We start from the raw sequence: 17,998 nt of genomic DNA, 5'->3' as shown, positions 1-17,998 counted from the left end.
CTGTTTCAGCAGCTATTTTGCGACTCTGAGACCCCAAAGTTTGGGAGAAAAAGCCACCACGGTGAGGACAGCAGTGTTGAAGTTGCCATGGTCCCTGATGATACCAAGTCCTGAGCCAGCATTAGGAACCAACCTCCTCTGGACTTCCTGCTCAATAAATAATATCCTTATGTTTTAAGCTCATTTTTCTAAGCTCATTTTTCTACTCCTTGCAGCCAAATGCATCCTAAGGCAGCACTTAGTCCATGAGTTGTATAAACGAAGGCCTTCACTTACTGAGCACTTACTAGATGGTCTGAGCACCTTCTGTGTATTCACTCAGGAATCCTGCAGCAAGCTTATGACATAGGTACTGGTATTATCCTCAGTTCACCGATAAGGCACAGACAGCTTAAGTATCTCATTAAAAAGTGTATCATCTTTCAGTGCCACAGTTATCACTGTGGATGAGGATGGAGGGAGAGGAGTATCCCACAGAAATCTCAGGGAGTAACAGAGTGTCTGAGACATGGGGGTGGGCCAGGGATGGGCTCCATCCACAAATGTGGAAATGTTCTTGGGTGGGGCCAATTCTTGGGTGAAGCATGGGAGTTGTGTGTGAACTTGAAGCTCTTTCTTGGCCAAGGGCTGAGAAGGGGGGTAACATTTGTTGAGCGCCTTCTGTGTGCCAGCTATCTGTGTGAGGTATCATCTATCAGTGGCTTTCAACTGGGGGTGATGCTGTCCCCCGGGGATGTTTGGCAATGTTAGGAGACATTTTTGGTTCTCACAACTGGGGAGGGAGTGCTACTGGCACCTAGTGGGTATGGGATACTGCTGAACGTCCTACGATGCACAGGGTGGCCTCCCCACAACAAAGAATTATCTGATCCCAAATGTCAACAGTCCTGAGGTTGAGAAACTGCATTACATACATTTTGCTCTCACAAAGACTCCCATTTTACAGATTAGACAATCAAGGCTCAGAGAGATGAAGTGTCTGGCCAATGTCACCCAGCCAGTTAGATCTGAAGCTGGGATACAAATGCAAGCCTGTTTCATTCCATGGTCCATGTTGCTCCCACTAGGCTCTGTCCCTGTGGTGGACAGGATTAATTTAAAGATGAGGCAATTGAGGCTCAGGGAGCTGTTGTGACCAGTCTAAGGTCACATGCAGAGCTACTCCAGTCAAATGCCACCTTGCCGATGATCCCAAAGAAACAGAGCTCAGGGTGGGCCGAAGCCACCCTGTTCTCTGTGTCCCTAGGCACTTGCAGTATTTACCCAGAGGCCAATGGGAGAAAAGTTCTAGGTGTTTGGAACAGAGATTAAATAAGCAGTAATATTCTCGATCCCCAAATGGTTATAGTCTAGAGGAGGATATTGTATGAAATCAGCTAATCCACTGCAGAGACAATACAATCTTCTGGTCTGGCAATAGGAGTGGGTTAGGGATCATAAGGGTAGTTTAGACAGTGGGGCTAGGCCAAAAGGGCAGTTCACACATGCGATAAAAAGAAATGTTTACAGAGAACTATCTAGGTGCTGGGTACTGTTCCAAGGACTTTCTGTGGAATAACACATAGCCCTGTGCTATACTTTATGAGCTAGGTGCCATTATTTATTTGTTTATTTTTTTGAGACAGAGTCTCCCTCTGTCACCCCAGCTAGAGTGCCGTGGCATCAGCCTAGCTCACAGCAACCTCAAACTCCTGGGTTCAAGCCATCCTCCTGCCTCAGCCTCCCAAGTAGCTGGGACTACAGGTGGGGGCCACCACACCAGGCTAATTTTCTCCATTTTTAGTAGAGACGGGGGTCCCACTGTTGCTCAGGCTGGTCTCGAACTCCTGAGCTGAAGCAATCCTCCCGCCTGGACCTCCCAGTGTGCTGGGATTACAGGCGAGAGCCAGCGTGCCAGGCCAGGTGCCATTATTATTCCCATCGTTATTGATGAAAACAACACTGAGGATCTGAGGCGAGGAAACCAGCCCAAGGTCATCCAGCTAGGGAGGAGCTGGGATTCGAACCCCAGCGGCTGACGCTAGGCCCCAGAACTCCCTCACCTCTCCATACCTTCCCGTAAGGCGCGTGAGGACATTTGTGGGGCGGTTCAATTATTATCAAGGTCACACCGCGCAGCCCGGACTAGAAGCTGTGGGGTCGGTGGATGGAGGCGGGGCAGGGCACCTGCCGCTCGATTGATAACTCGAGAGCGGATAATAATTTCTTCTGAGGAAAGGTGGAAAGGGCAGGTCCATGGGGCAAAGAAGTTGTGAAAGAAGGAAAGAGAAAAGTGAGGTTTAGCGCGAGTGGTGCATATTTCTTCCCAAGGTCGTGGCAGCGCCCGAGAGCACCCAGAAGGCCCGTTGTTCCCGGAGGGGGTCGGGCGCCTGGCAGGGGCCGCCCCTCTTTCTTCGCGGGGCCGGCGGGGGCGCGCGTGGCGGGCGGGCTTGCTCCCGAGCGGCTCCGCCGCAGGCCGTTCCGACCCGGTGATTACTCGGCCCGAGCGGCGGCAGCGGCGGCCGGACCTGCGTGCGTGTGCCTGCGCGCGGCGGGTGTCGCGCGTGTCGGGTGGGAGTGGCGTAGTCCGCGCGAGCGAGAGGCGCCACGCGTCCGGGCGCGGAGTTGGTGCCCCCCACACGGCGTGAGCGCTGCCCGGGCCCTCCTCGCTCCGCCGGGCCCCTTCCGGAGGGTTCCCGCCCGGGCCGCGCCGAGCTTCCGACGTAGGCGCCGAGCGCCGCGGCGCGTCTGCAGGGGCCCGGTGCGCGCGCGGAGCGCCTCTGCGGCCGAGCGCGGCGTGGCACTTGGCAGACGCTCCCTGGGCGGCGGGGGCGGCGGCGGCGGCGGCGGGGCCAGCCGTCTGGGAGCCCCCAGGGCCGGCCCCCTCCCGCCCCTGGTCCAGCCTCCGCGCGGGCGCGTCTGCAGGGGCCCGGTGCGCGCGCGGAGCGCTCTGCGGCCGAGCGCGGCGTGGCACTTGGCAGACGCTCCCTGGGCGGCGGGGGCGGCGGCGGCGGCGGCGGGGCCAGCCGTCTGGGAGCCCCCAGGGCCGGCCCCCTCCCGCCCCTGGTCCAGCCTCCGCGCGCTGCCTCCGCCCCCGGCCCGGGCCGCCCGCCCCCCGGTCCCGCCCGCCGCGCCAAGCGCCCGGCCCGCCGCTGAGCCCGGCCCGCCGGCGCGCCCCGTCCGGGATGGGGCGCCTGGACGCCTGAGTCGCCGTTCCGCACGACCTCCGCGCGGGGGAAGGACCGGCGCCGTGCGGCCGCGCTAGAATGGAGGTACCCAGCGGCAGCGGCGGCGGCGACCCCAGCGGCGACGGGGCAGGGGACGGTGCCCACCCGGATCCCCGGACCCCCGGCGCCTCTGCGCCCAGCTCCGGCCCGTGCGCGGCCGCCCGGGAGTCGGAGCGCCAGCTGCGCCTCCGCCTCTGCGTCCTCAACGAGATCCTGGGCACCGAGAGGGACTACGTGGGCACCTTGCGCTTCCTGCAGTCGGTGAGTGTCGCCCGGAGAGCGCGGGGGCAGCCTTCGCTCCGCCGCCAGCCAGAGCTGCGGTCCCCGCTACCTGTGGCCGCGGTTCCTGGGGGGGTCTAGAGAGTCGCCTCGGGGGCGCCCCGCGGGCGCGCGGAGAAGTGGAGGAGAACCAGGCTCCTCCGGAGCTGTGCTGTCGCCTCCTGGCCGGCCCGTGTGCAGCTCCGACCCGGGGTCTCCCGCACTCCGTTTCCCACCCTGCGCGCGCTGCCCTTTTGTCTTTTCTTCCCCCTCCCCGCCTTTCAAATAGTTTTAAAATTAGTTACATCCGCGAGGCAGGGGCTCTGAACCCCGGCGCCGGGAGCTTTTGCTCCTGCGTCTTTTTCCCGGGAACAACTTCGCCGCCTGATGTGCTCATCTAGGACAGACCTTAGTTCCTAGAGCCCAGCGTCTCTCCGGGTTTAATAGCGTAGGATAAAACCCGAAGCCCGGAGGAGGGATGGGAACTGACAAAACCCCAGGGAAGAATCTCCCATGTACACAGTTTTGCTGGAGTTTGGGGAGAGTGGGTTTCGAACTCACGACTCGGCGATCCAGCCTCCCTAACCTCCCCTCCCCCTCAGTCTCCAAGTTGCAAAACCACAGTCTCAGACTTTGTGAAGTAACAGCTGAGCGCTTACTATGTGCCAGGCACCCTACATGTGTCATTGATTAGCAGGTTTCACAATTGGCTCATGAGGTAGGGATGAGAATGTCGCCCATTTTTTCGATGGGGAGAATGTAGCTCCAGAGAGGCTGAGTAACTTGCCCAGGATCACACAGTTGGTTAAGTGGGGATACTGGGCTTTGAGCTAGAGCAGTCCCAGCCGCTGCTCTAAACGCCTATTCTATGCTGTATTTCTTTTTATTTTTTTCTGTGAGAGAGAGGAAGGGGCCACTTCCCTACTCTCCTAGGAAGTGAGAAAACTGGCTAGAGGGTGGTGGGGGTGGGACAGAGGTAGAGCCTTGGGTGGAAGTTAGGAGACTCCAGAGGCTTTAATCTCCGTGCCTCCTGCTGGGACCTCATTTACTCCCCTTCCCTGCTCAAGGAAGTCTTTTAATCCTGGTTCAGGAAGGGCTGGTGCGGGGGTGGCTCTTTCAGAGACCCCAGAGCCAGGCTCTGCAGCTCCCAGTCTCCCGGGTAAAGACAGACTCTGGGATCCTCTGGGGCTCCCGTGGCTTAGGGGTGCAGTTGAGGCTGCATGAGATCCGGATTTCAACTCCGAGAGGAGGGAGCCCCAGAGCCCTTTTCCCTGTGAAAGGAGGGGTATTGGTGGGGAGGGAGGGGGGTGTACAGAGGCATTGAAAAGCATTTGGCCAAAGGACCCTGCTAGAACAGCCTGTAAGAATAAGGCAGGGTTGGTTCTCTTTCCCATGTCTTCCTCACTCACAGGCCATGCAGGGAGAATCAGCTCGATTTGAAGCTGGCAGTTTCTGAATTAAAGATGCAGACAGCCCCGGTATCTTTGAGCAATGTCAGATTCTAGGGAACTCCTCACTTCTTCTGAGCCACTCCCCGCTCCTCAGTCTGGAAGAGAAACAGGAAACACAAACCAATTTTTATATTAATGGGAAAGAAAACATACCTTTGCCTCCCACGCCCGTGCCCTAGATGGTGTGGTTCCTTTCAGAAAAGATACAGATTGTGTTTGAGTGAGCTGCGGTCTTAAATCGTCCACGTGTTGAGTTGGAAGACACGGGAATAATGGAAATTGATTGGAGTCACCCATTCTTATGCTTAAAGAAATGGGAAAAAAAGATTACTTCCACATTGTCTCCTGACACTTTTAATATGCTGAGCTCATCGCATTTTTGTTGTTGATGTGTCAGTTTTGAGATGAGTTGGTTCTGCCTTTGACATGTGTCTTGGACCAGTCATGCCACCTGTCCTGACCTCAGTTTCCCTACCTGTAAAATAAGAGGAGGGGGGATCCAGGTTTCCTTTCTGCCTTGTCCTTTTGTGTGTCCCCAAGCTGGTGACAGAAACGGACTGATTGTGTAACCTGACCAGTCATACCTTGTTCGTGAGCCGCAGGAATCCTGCTCCATGAGGAATGGCCCCTAAACCACCCAAGGAAGGCCTTTTAGTTTTGCAAACCTGGGGCTTAGAGCTTCTGGAACTGCTAATTACCACGGCTTTCCATGGCAGCGAGGCTGGCAGCCTGCAGGTTGTGATTTTCTTCTTCTTCCCACTCTCTCTACTTGCTAAGGGATTTTTCCCCTGCCTCCTGGCTTGGAAGAAGGCACGGTAATCCCTCCTTGCTTTTAATTCCACGTGGTAGAGGCAGCCCTTGAGGGACAGCCCTGGCCTTCCTGTGTCCCTGGTTTGGAGGTGCTGTCAGCCACTGGAAAGGACGCCTCTGTAATAGGCTAAGCATTGTGGGGGAGGCCAAGAAGCCAGGTCTGGCTCTTGCCTCCAGGAGGGGACAGTCTAGTCGAGAGTGGCAAAACAGGCATTTAAAAAAAATCCAAGTGCAAGGCTGGGCTCTGGAGCCAGACTGCTTGGGTTTAAGTCCTTGGACCTGTGACCTTGGGCAAGTGGCTTTACCTTTTTGAGCCTTACTTTCCTTATGTGTAAAATGGGGGATGATAATAGATCCGATTTTACAGGTTTTTCAAAAAAGGATAAATGAGATATAAATTGATATAAAGCGTGTAGAACTGTGCCTGGCAGGTAGTAAGGTATATAAATACCAATAATAATGATTGTTATTTGATAGTAGGGTTATGGAATTTCAGCATTCAGGGAGCGGGGGTGGTCAGGGAGGGCTGCCTGGAGGAAGTGAAGTCCGAGTCAGCAGTGAAGGGAGGACAGGGGCTCTGAGTGAGTTTCCTTTTGACCCTCTAAGTTCCAGCCACAGGAACTAGCGGTTTTGTTTGGTTCCGGGCCTGGGACTTTGTGGTTCTGGCAGAATCTCCCCATCTTTCCCATCTCCTTCAGGAACTGGATTGCACCCCCACTTCCAAGAAAGTCCTGTGAGTTCGGTGTTTTGTGTGTGTTTATTAAAGAATCATGAAAAGGCAAGGACAGCCCCTCTCGTTGAGATGCTGGGTCTATCTTGGAGGCCACCTCAGGAGTTGTGGGTGACAGTGCCCTGCTTTTTGACTTGGAACCTTGGATCTCAACGTTTAGAAGCCCTGGCTTGTGCTCGTGGGCAGTGTTAGTCATGATGAAAACAATGCCAGTCATTACTGTGTAGAAACTGACACCTATTTATCGTTTACCATTCTAAGCACTTTGCATGTGTCAACTCCTTTAATCTTCTCTGTGAAGGGGACGCTGTTGTTACCTTCATTAACAGACCAGGAAACTGAGGCAAAGCGTATTTAAGTGAACTGCCCTGGGTTGTGTAGACAGCGTTGCCAGGATTTGATCCCAGGCTGCCTGACCCCAGAACTCTTGTCCCCAGCCACTTTGCAGACTGCCTCTGGCTTATAAAATAAGGGCTTGGCACATGATTTGTTAAGGTGGCAGAACCGGGATTTGAACCCAGGTCTCTGTGACCCTTAACCTCCTTCTGTGCCTCCTCCTGTTACTTCCCCTCTGTGACATCTGTTCTCTCATCTGCAGAATGGGCAGAATGTGGAAGTTTGGAAATGGCAGGCTGCCGGTTCCTCCTCTGTGCTCTGTGTCTGCTCATGGCGTGAGGGTTGAGTGGGGCTCCGAAGGCAGGCCGCTGGGGTTCAGACCCTGGCTTTCCCCCACACCAACTGTAGGTGACCCTGGACAGGTCACTGACTTGCTCTGTGTCTCAGTTTCCGCTTCTTTACAATGGGCATAGTATAGCACCTGTTTCACAGAGGTGTCATGAAGCTCGGATGAGCCTGAGGTTAAAATTCTTAGAACACTGCAAGGAACATTGGGTGCTTGGAATGCTGTGGTGACTTTTTTGGGGACATGCAGCAATGAGATTGTCTTCTTGGAGCTCAAAGGCTCCCAAGGCCTGAGTAAGCCTTGGGCCCACCTGCCTCTTGGTTGCATTGGCTCAGAGTCTCTGCTCGCAAGGGGAGAGACCTCAGGGGCAGGTGCCAATGGCTCCCATGGTGGGTGTACCCGCTGGGCAGTGGTGGGGACCAAGGGGGAGCCTAGGTGGGTGGGCACAGAGACCCTTGGCTAGGGGTCAGCAGTTTTCTGGAAGGCTCCCAGTGACTGAGGACAGAGACCCGTCACTCCTAGGCACCCAGAGGGTCTGTCCCGAATCAGCCGGGGTCTCTGAGGAGCAGAGATTGTGGACAGAAAGCTCCCAGAATGCTTGCCCTGGTTCTGCTTTTTGGAGGAAGGAGACCGAAGTTTTTCTTCTCGTTGGGGCTCTGCTTGCCAAACAAGAAACTGTGGTTTTGCGTTGTCACTATTTTTTGTTTTTTGAAAGATTCTGTCCTTCTAGTCTCACACTAGGGAGATGCGCCGGGGTCGGGGGTGGTGGCGGTGGGGCGGGCATGCCTTTGATTCTTTAGTCACTGAGACAGAGTGACCTCCCCAGTGACCTGGGGGATTTTCATGTGGTCCTGTTGTGAAAAGTAGGATGCTAAGCAGTATACATAATGCAATTCCGCTTTTAGAAGGTAAACAGTAACCATAATATACGCATGTGTGTCATGTGTAAGGTTACGGGAGCTTGGAGAAAAGGAAGTGGAGAGAAGCAACCAGGAAGATAGAAAAGGAAAAAAATGTACTAAGAAATCCTGTTTGTAATACCCTTTTCATATAAAATTATGCATATGTGTGTATTTATTTTTTTAAAAACGCCAACAGAAAGAATTGTATTTCCAATGTGGTTATTAGATCAAAGCAACAATTGTAACAATAATTTGCTAATATTTATGCATTTGAGAGCCCTGTGTAAAGCTTCCTCATGTATTAAAAGCTTCAGGTATTCTTATGCTTCCCATTTTACAAATGAAAGACATAGAGAGGCCAAGTCAATTTCCCAAGATCACACAGCCTGACAGAGCTGACATTTGAACCCGAGTAGCCTGGCTGCATGGCCCATGTTCTTTACCACGACCTTGAATTGCTGCAGTATGTGTTCATGTGCAAAATCACTGCTTTTGTGAGACCTCTGGGCTGCCCAGGTGGGCAAGAATTGAGCCAAAAGGTCCAAATTATCTGAGCTTTAGGATGCCAGAGAGCCTGGGCCAGGCCACCTTGTATCGGGCTGAACATCATCAGGGAGTCAGTGAAAATCTTTTGATGATAAAAACCTAAGTGTCAGCAGGAGTGAGATGGGCCCCACTTTTGGGGTATGGCCAACAGAGCTACATACAGGTAAAGCCATAAAGATACTGGACTGCTTTTCTCATTGTGCAGGTATTTATGGAGCACCTGCTGTATATTCCAGGCAGTGTTCTAGGCTGTGAGAATGCAGCTATCACCAGGGCAAATGTGGTCCTTGTCCTTATAAGAAGGACAGCCCAATGGAGATGCTAGAATTCATGCATTTGAATGAGCGTGTTCTTCCAATAAAGCGTACTGGAAGGCCATCTTCTATTATTCTGGTGTTTGCCATGGTAACCATTTAACTGTCCCTTTAAGAAGAGATGGATAGGGTTGGTGTCCCTGGCTTTTGAGACTTCAGGGCACCCCTTTCTTGGAGAGGATCCCCCTTTATTGTGCAGTAAGCTGAAGACCTGTTTGGCTCGAGGCCACTCCCTTAAAGAAACCCACATCCTATGTGTTTCACAGCCCTTCTCCCTTAAAGGTTTTGTAAGAGTTAAGTCTTTGAAGCAGGTGGTACCTGGCTGCAAGAGACCCCCACTTCTCAGGCTTTTGTGACCTCCTTTCTGTTTTCCAACAGACACAGACTCTCTGGAATCCTGGTGGGAGGTGGGCGATGGGGTGGGCTGGCCCTCAAACCCGTGTGCTGTGTCCACCAGCCTCATTGCCCAGCCACAGGGCCAGGTCAGAGCTGATTCTTGCCCTAGAGCTTAGGAGACATAGAACTTGAAAGGAAGCCAGGCAGGTCACTGGGTCCGACTCTCCTTGTCTTGCAGGTGAGACGAGCCTGCGGAGGGGGGACGAGCACTGATTTAGGGCATCCACAATGCAGCTTGTTAGAGTTCCATCCCTAGGGCCCTGGGGACAGGGCTTAGTGGCCCACATCCTTCTCTGGGGATTTGTGTTTTAACCAGCATCAAAAGTCCCTCTTAAAGAGGTTCCACAGAGGGCATTTCTGGCCCTAGCAGCTGATAAGGGGCAAATCCCCCCTCTCTCCCAACCCTCAGCACTGTGGACATACTGGGGCTGGATCGTTCTTTGCTGTGAAGACTGTCCTGTGCATTGTAGGGTGTTGAGAAGCATCCCTGGCCTTTACCCACTAGGTGCCAGTGGCACCCCCTCCGCCAGTGAGAACAGTCAAATATCTCCAGACATTGCCAGATACCCTGGGGGCGGGGGCGGGCATGCAGAATAGCCTCGGCTGAGAACCACTGGGCTAAAATCTCCTTTGACCGCCACTTCTGTTTCCAGACTATTTTGGGGCACTTACAAGCCTTTGTTGAAATATTACTGTATGAGATCGACGTGGATGCATGCATGTATGTGTTCACGTAAGTAGCATGATGCGGTCTGCTTCCCCCTCCCCCCCGCCCGCAGTGTGTCTTGGGCTCTAGAATCAGATGGCCTGGGTTCAGATTCTGCTCTGCCCTTGCATTGACCTTGCGCATGTCCCTTTGCCTCTTTGAGCCCTGCTTTCTCCATCTGCAAATTGGGGATGATCCTAGTCCTCGCAGGAGTGAGTGCAACAGTCCGTGGAAAGTGCCTGGCAGGGCTGAGTGCAGAGGAAAGGCAGGGCTCACCCCAGGATCTGCTGCAGGCTCCCCCTCCACCATGAGGAAACACCGAGGGAGAAGGGGAGCCCTCCAGTTTGGATTTTTTTTTTTTTTGGGGCAGGGTCTCACTCTGTCGCCCAGGCTTAAGTGCAGTGGTGTGATTATAGCTCACTGCAGCCTGGAACTCCTGGGCTCAAACAACACTCTGTGCTCAGCCTCCTGAGTAGCTGGGCATGAACCACTGGGCCTGGCTAATTTTTACATTTTTTTTTGTAGAGACGGCATCTTGCTACGTTCCCCAGGCTGCTCTCGAATTCCGGACCTCAAGCAATCCTCTTGCCTTGGCCTCCCAAAGTGCTGGGATTACAGGCGTGAGCCACCGTGCCCAGCCTCCATGTAGATTTTTAAGTTTATTTTTATTTTCTTGGCTCCTTGAGGACCAGAAGGGAATCTGTCTGCTCCTCCTTTGTCTTGTGGTTGGACACTCAATCTGTGTTTACCCGCCTGGTTCCTTCCCCAGGGTGGAACTGACAGACGATCCATTGATTCCGGGCCAGGGGAGGAGAGGCCGATTCAGGCTGGCAGGACCAGGGCTGCTGAAGGCTGGTGGGGGCTGGTAGCCGTCGGCCATCAGGACCCGGGGTCTTGTACTTTTCCCCTTGCTGGGGAAGGGGGTGGCTTCTGTAAGAAGCTTCTCTCGGGAGGATCGAGGCCAGGGCCAGCGCAGGGTATGGACAGTCAGTGTTCTTATTCATTCACTTATTCTTTCAGCAAGTGGACACTCAGCACCTACTATGTGCCAGGCACTGTGCTAGGTGCTGTCATGTGGCTGGAACAAGATGGACAGGTCTCTGTCCTCAGGGAATCTTCAGGTAACACAAAGAGAGAGCACTTGTGAAAAGGACAAGAGTTGTCATAATCATAACATAACATAATCATAACATAATCATAACACTGAGGCCCTACTCTGTGCCAGGCATGGTGCTAAGTGCTTTGTGTGGATTATCTCTTTCTGAGCCCTGGCAACAACCCTCTGAAGTTGATACATCATTATACCTATTTTGCAGATAGGGAAGCTAAGGCTCAGAGAGGTTGAGTAACTTGCCCAAGTCCACACAGCTGGGGAGTGAATACACAGAGAAGGAAATAAAGTGAGAATATGTTGGTGTTAGGGATGGTGGCATCTACTTTAGAACGGATGGCCGAGGAAGGTCTCTCTGAGGAAATGACATTTGAGCTGAGTCCTAAAGGAGGAGAAGGAGTCACCTGTGGAAAGAGTTGAGAGCAGAGCGTTCCAGGCAGAGGGAGCAGCATGTGCAAAGGCCCCGAGGCAGGACCATGCTTGGCTTATTTGAGGAACAGTGAGAGACCAGGGTGGCTGGAGGGGAGAGTAGGGGGGATAAGGGGGGATAAGATTGGTGTGGTTGGTAGAGGCCAGGCTGCACAGGCCTTATATGGGTGGTGAGCACTTTGGGTTTTGTTCCTAGTGGCAAGAGGAGCCCCCTGCAGGGTTTTCAGTAGGGGCGTGGCATGGTTCAGCTGATGATCCAGAAAGCAGGACTGCACAGTGGTCTTTCTAAAATCTCAGCAGCCACCTCCTTCCTCCAGCCTGGACACCCGTCCAGGGGGAAGTGACCATACCTTTCCTCCCCCAGGCAGATCCCCTGCCTGCTCCCAGGTTGCTGTGTGACCCGGGGATGGTTCTGTCCCCTCTCTGGGTCTCAGCTTCCCTGTGGATACTGTGTCACCAGGTAACCAGGGCAGACTCCCTGGAGGAGGCCTGTGACCCAGAGAGGAATTTGGGCCCCTGTCTGTGGCCAGGGTGTCGACAGGATGTGAAGGTAGCTGCCTCTGGGCTGGGAGGGCTGTTAATGTGAGAGGGGCCCCTGCTTCCTGCGACAGAGGAAGGCACCCCTGTTTTCTGTTCAGGAAACCGATTTGCATGCTTAAAAACTGTTTGGCAGGACCTTTGACTCCACCCTCCACTCACAGACATCATGACAACACTTTGCCCTGTGTCAGCTGTCATCTCTGCCCTCTGGGTATATATTCTTCAGGCCCGCTTCATGGGTGAGGAAAACAGAGGTGCAGAGAGGCCAAGTGGCTTGCCCAGGGACACACAGCCAGGGAAGGGCCAGGACTGTTGCAGTCGACTCCTCTGGTCTCAGCCTTGCCACACGCATTCTGTTCTCCTTATGCAGCCAGAGGGATCTGGTTAGAACCTAAGACAGTTACATCTCGCTCGGAGTAAAAGCAGAGTCCTTAGAATGGCTGGAACGTCCTGCAGGACCCGCCCCCTGTGGCCTCTCCCCTGTCCTCTCTTACTACTCTCTGTTTCCTTACACAGTTTTTCAAATGGAGATATTCACACACCGTACACCTCACCCTTTCAAGTGTACGACGCAGTGGCTTGTGTATATTCACAGATGGTGCGGTCACCCCCATCATCCAACTCCAGAACCTCCTGTTGCCCTACCCCCTCCCACTCCCCCAACCACACGTCCCCTTCTCACACGCACCGAGCACGCACACCCCCAGGGCCCTTCCACCTGCCTCTGTCTGGAATGCTCTTCGCCTGGCACCCCTGTGACTCACTCCTTCACCTCCTTCAGGCCTTTGCTCAAATGTCATGTTCTCTACCAAGTCTCCTCGACACCCCACCACCCTGCTTCCCCACTTCTTGTCTTCTTCCCCGGTATCGTTCGTTTTCATTAGCTAACGCACCAGACATTTGGCTTATTTACTGTTTATTGTCTGTCTCCCTCCCTGGAATGTCAGCTCTACCGGGATGGGGATTTTTGTCTGTTTTATTCACTTTGTCTCTCCAGCACCCAGAACAAAGCCTGGCACTTAGTAGATGCTCATTAAATATTAGTTGAATGAAAAAAAAAAAAAAGCTCCTCTATACATGCTTATGTTTTATTGCATGATACGCTTGTTTTGAATTACGTAACTACTGAGTATTTTCATGTAGGCTTTCCTGCAGATCTGGGGCTGTGATAGTCTGATGTCCTTTAACGTAACCTAAGATATGTGGGTGGGTGTGGCCTGAGGGGAAGAATTTTCTGCAGTGTGGCATTGTGCTCAAGTGCCCAGGGTCTTGGCCAGATTGTCTGGGTCTGAATCTTGTCTCTGCCCCGCAGTGGCTCTGTGACCCTGGGCAAGGAGCTTTCCCTCTCAGAGCCTTGGTTTCCTCATCTGTAAAAGGTGTTGGGGCAGTTGGCTCAGTCAGGCACGTGGTCAGGCCCCAGTAATTGGTAGTGGTTCTTTCTTAAAATTATGTTTTAGAATCTTAGTATTTTCCTACTTTCTGCATAGGGAAAGTTACGTGAAGCATCTCAGCGTGAGCGCTCTGCCTCCGATCCTTCCCGGGACTTGCTTATTTCAGTAAGTGACCGAGGTCATTTTTCCCGAGTGGACCCTTGCCCTGGACACATGGTCTCTGCACTCTGAAGGAAGCTGGGCGCCAGGGCATCTCCGGGATGATTGTAATTTGGAGCCAGAAGAGGCTGTGCACTTTTTTCTCCAGGGAATCCACCCAAAGACTGGGGGGAAAAAAGGTGAATTTCTCAAAAATACATGAAATGCCTCCAGGAACCTAAAGGGCACGGAATAAACCGCTTACCATTTGTTGGGTACACATCCTGTCTCACTTGCAGCCTCACAGTTTTGCAGATGAGGAAACTGAGGCCCAGAGAGGTGAGGTCACTTGCCTGAGATCACACAGAGTCGGTGTATTAGTTATCCGTTGTTGCTTAACAAATTGCCACAAATTTAGTGGTTTCAAACAGCACTTACTTACGACCTCAAAGTTTCTGTGGGCCGGCAGTATGGGCACTGGGTTTTCTGCTCAGGGTCTCACCAGGCTGCCATCACGGTGTTGGCCGGGACTGTGATCTCATCTAAGGCTCGGAGAGGGGCGCTGCCTTAGGTTGTTGGCAGAATTCAGCTCCCTGAGATTTGGGGCTGAGGTCCCCGTTTTCTTACAGGCTGTTGGCTAGTGCTTTGTGTCACGTCCTAGAGGCCGCCCTGGGGTCTTAGCCGTGTGGCCCTCTCACGACATGGCCACTTCACAGCCAGCAGGTGAATCCCTGGTTTCGAATCTCCCTTCAGGAAGGGCCCAGTAACCCACCCCTCTTTTCCCCTTAGTCTTCTTTTAAAGCCTTACCTGATTCGGTCAGGTCCACTGAGCTGAGTGACTTGGTGCCTTAATTATATCTGCAAGATCCTTTTGTCCCTGTTGCAAACCGTAACCTAGTCTCAGTTGTATATCCTAACCTGAGCATACCTGAGCTCCCATTCGCAGTCCCGTCTTCGTGAAATGGGATCCTGCAGGCCGTGTACCAAGGGGTAGGAATCCGCCCACCAAGGACGGCTGATGGTGACCTAACTCAGGATTGCACGTTCTTGACCACTGCGTTTCATTTGCTTCCTCTCTGACCTGCGCAGAACGGCCCCAGAGTGAGATGAGCCGACTGGCTGGTGGACTGGTTCTGGCTCATTCTGAGCCAGGTGGGGCAGCTGGGTGCAGTTACTTCCCTGGCAGGACGTGGTCTCTCTCACGGGGTACACATCCCACCAAGCATCTCTGGAAATGATTTGCTGATCGGATTGTTGAGGATAAGCCCAGAGCGTCTGCCCCCCTTGGTGGTCCCCTCCACCTAGGCTTGGGCTGAGACCTGGCCACGGGGCAGATGCTTGACTGCTCCCCTCCTAGGAGGCATTTATGCCAGATGTTGTCTGCTGTTTACTTTGAGGGTGGGGTGGGGAGAACCAGTCTAGTTGTATTGATTTCTGAATATTGGGGTTTATCCAGATAACTTATTGTTTAGTGATTTTTAATGTAATACTCTTGTGCTCGGTGAATATGTTCTTTGGGGTTCTTGCCCTTTGGAATTGATCAAGACTTGCTTTATGACCCAGCATGAGGTCTACCTTAGTGACCATTCCATGTACCTTTGAAAAGAGTGTGTATTCTGTGGTTGTATGGAATGTTCTACAATTGCCATTTTATTTTGTTTATTTATTCATTTATTTTTGTAAAGATGGAATCTTGCTATGTTGTCCAGGCTGGTCTTGAACTCCTGGCCTCAAGCAGTCCTCCTGCCTGGGCCTCCCAAAGTGCTAGGGTTACAGGCATGAGCCACTGTGCCTGGCTAAACGTCATTTCTAGATCCAGGTGTTTGGTAGTGTTCAGGTCTTCTATATGCTTACCAGTGTTTGGTCCATTTGTTCTACCAATTGCTGAGAGAGGCTGTGAAAGTCTCCAACTGTGATTTTGTAGATTTGTGTATTTCTCTCTTGAGTTCTGTCAGTTACTACTTTGTGTATTTTAAAGTTCTGCTGCTGGTGATACACATTTATGATTATGTCTTCTTAGCGAAGTGACCCTTTTATCACTATGAAATACTTCTTTTTACCTCTGATAATGCTCCTTTTCTTGAAGTCTGTTTTGTCTGATATTACTACAGCCACACCAGCTTTCTTATGCTTTTAGTGTTTTCCATTTTTTTCCTTTAGCTTCTTTGTGTCTTTATATTCCAAGTGCATCTCTTATAGGCATCGTGTAGTTGGGTAGTTGCTGCCTTTTAATTAGACTGCTTAGCTTGTATATATTTAATGTGATTATTGACAAGGTTTAGATCCAACATCTTGCCATGTCCTTCTGGTTTGTTTGATGGGACAGTAACAGTCCTAAGGGGTCCTATCTTCCCCCATCCCCACTCTGCTGGAGGTAGAAGGAGCAGAACATGGTAGTTAATTGAATCCCAACTCCCTTTTGTGGCTTAGGAGGCATTATGTGATCTGGCCGCTATGCCGACCACATCTTCTTCCTTCATTCTGTCCCAGACCCACCAGCTTGCTTTCTGTCCCGGAGCTGTGCTCAGCTGGTTCCAGCCTCTGAGCCTTTTCGCTTGCTTTTCCTGCTGCCTGGAACACTTTGCACCCTGATTTGCATCAGAGACCCCTCCCTCTCTTCCAGCTCTCAGCGTAAGTACCACTTCTTCGGAGAGAGCCTTGAGTCCTTTCTCTACGTCACTGCACCTATTTTCTTCTTAGCACCTGCCACTGCCTGAAATTGTCTTGTCTATTTACTTGTTTAGTGTCTGTCTCTCCTATCGGAATATAAGTCACATGAGGTCATAGCCCTTGTCTGCTGTGTTTGCCCACAAGTGTCCAACACCTAGCACATAACAGGTGCTCGGTTAGTATTTGTGGAAGGCATGAATGTGTGATGAAAGGAATTGAATGGGGCCTACTCTGAGGGAGGCCTTCCTGGCCTGACTTTGTCTTGGGAGTGTGAACCCTACCCCTGTGGGGTAGCCACAGACTGGGCCCTTGGCCTCCTGCCCTTGCCACGCCGGGAGGGCAGAGGGATTGGAATTTTTTTTTGCCATGTCAGGAAGCTCTGTGTGGCCCCAGGCACCAGCTGGTGGCCCGCATGGCTGTTGATTGGGTGGTTTTACTATTTATTTCCCCTTGGTCACTGAGGTAGTAAATGCAGGAGAGGTGTGTGTGTCAAAAGCACGTTTCCTGTGTCTGTTTGGCTACTGGCACGCTTGCGTGTGAAACCCAGTGTGGTAAAATGATGTTTTGCGTATATACCCGGCTGCACATACTGTAAAACCAACTATCTTGTATTTATGGGCAATTTAATACATTTTTTCAAAGTTAACTTTTTGGTGACTTTAATTTATCATTCTCCCGTTCTCTTTTCTCCCTCCCCATTTCTCCCGCTCATGCACACACATCTACACGTTGTGATTGTTTTTATCCATTTGACAGTAACTGCAGACGTGGTGCCCCTAAACACTCAGCATGCATCTCCCGAGCACACAGACAGGCTCTTCTGTCACCACAGTGCATGGAACAAAATCAGGACATTTAACATTGGCACTAAATGATACAATCCACAATCTGTATTCAGATTTCACCCATTTTCCCCCAAATGTCCTTTATACCTTTCTCTGCCCCCATCCCACCCCCAGTCCCAGATCACGCATCGTGTTCAGCCACACGTCTCTTTGGTGATTTTGACTGTCCTCGGTACAGACTCTCCGTCAGGATGTGGTTCGGCTCACGCTTGTCCCAGCACCACCGCTAACCAGCTCTGTGACCTTGGACCTCAGTTTCCTCAACTGTAAAATGGGGAAATCTCTGTTTCTACGTCCTGGGCTTGTTTCCTGCTTCCACACATTTTATCGAACACGTACTGTGTGCCTGGCCCTGTTGTAGATGCTGGGGTACAGCCGGAGGCAGGGCGGGCAGACATCGGGCCTTCGGGGGTACAGTAAAGTAGGGGAGTACTGGGCCCGGTGCTGGCTCCCTGGGCTGCCTGCCGGGCACTGGCCGTGTTTGCTGCCACCGCATTCATTTTAGAACATTTGGAAAATAAAGACGAGTAAAAAGAGCTCACCCTTCCAAACAGCTGTTTCACCTTTCAGTGCATTTCCTCCTTGTTGTTTGCGTTTTGTTTTGGCCGAGGTATGATGGTGTGGCACACACGATGTCAGACCTGGCTCCTCTTGCCCTCGTGTGCCCTTCCTCGTGTTGCTACTCAGCACTCCACATCACAAACCTTTAACGGCTTCATAGCAAACGTGGAGGCTCCGGATCCCTCCTGGGAAATCCTGGCTGCTTACCGGCTGTGTGATTGGTGGGTAAGTTGCTTTACCCGTGTGTGCCTCAGTTTCCTCCGTTCCTAAAATAGTTTCTACCTCTTAGATTGATGGGGTAGTGAGGTGAAT

At 52.3% G+C, this 17,998-nt stretch overlaps 1 protein-coding gene across 1 annotated transcript in view; it reads left to right on the top strand.

The window, feature by feature from the left end:
• The first annotated feature begins 3,168 nt into the window (after window positions 1-3,168).
• PREX1 (phosphatidylinositol-3,4,5-trisphosphate-dependent Rac exchange factor 1) overlaps window positions 3,169-17,998 on the top strand; it is a 175,117-nt gene continuing 160,287 nt past the window's right edge. The window contains exon 1 of the mRNA XM_012654692.1: window positions 3,169-3,467. Within this exon, the coding sequence (XP_012510146.1) occupies window positions 3,246-3,467 (222 nt within the window). The 5' untranslated portion in view covers window positions 3,169-3,245. The remainder of the gene's footprint in view (window positions 3,468-17,998) is intronic.

The sequence above is a fragment of the Propithecus coquereli genome, unplaced genomic scaffold (genome assembly GCF_000956105.1).
Source record: "Propithecus coquereli isolate 6110/MARCELLA unplaced genomic scaffold, Pcoq_1.0 Scaffold444, whole genome shotgun sequence".
In the NCBI taxonomy this organism is placed as follows: Eukaryota; Metazoa; Chordata; class Mammalia; order Primates; family Indriidae; genus Propithecus; species Propithecus coquereli.
This window is presented reverse-complemented; position numbering and strand designations above follow the sequence as displayed.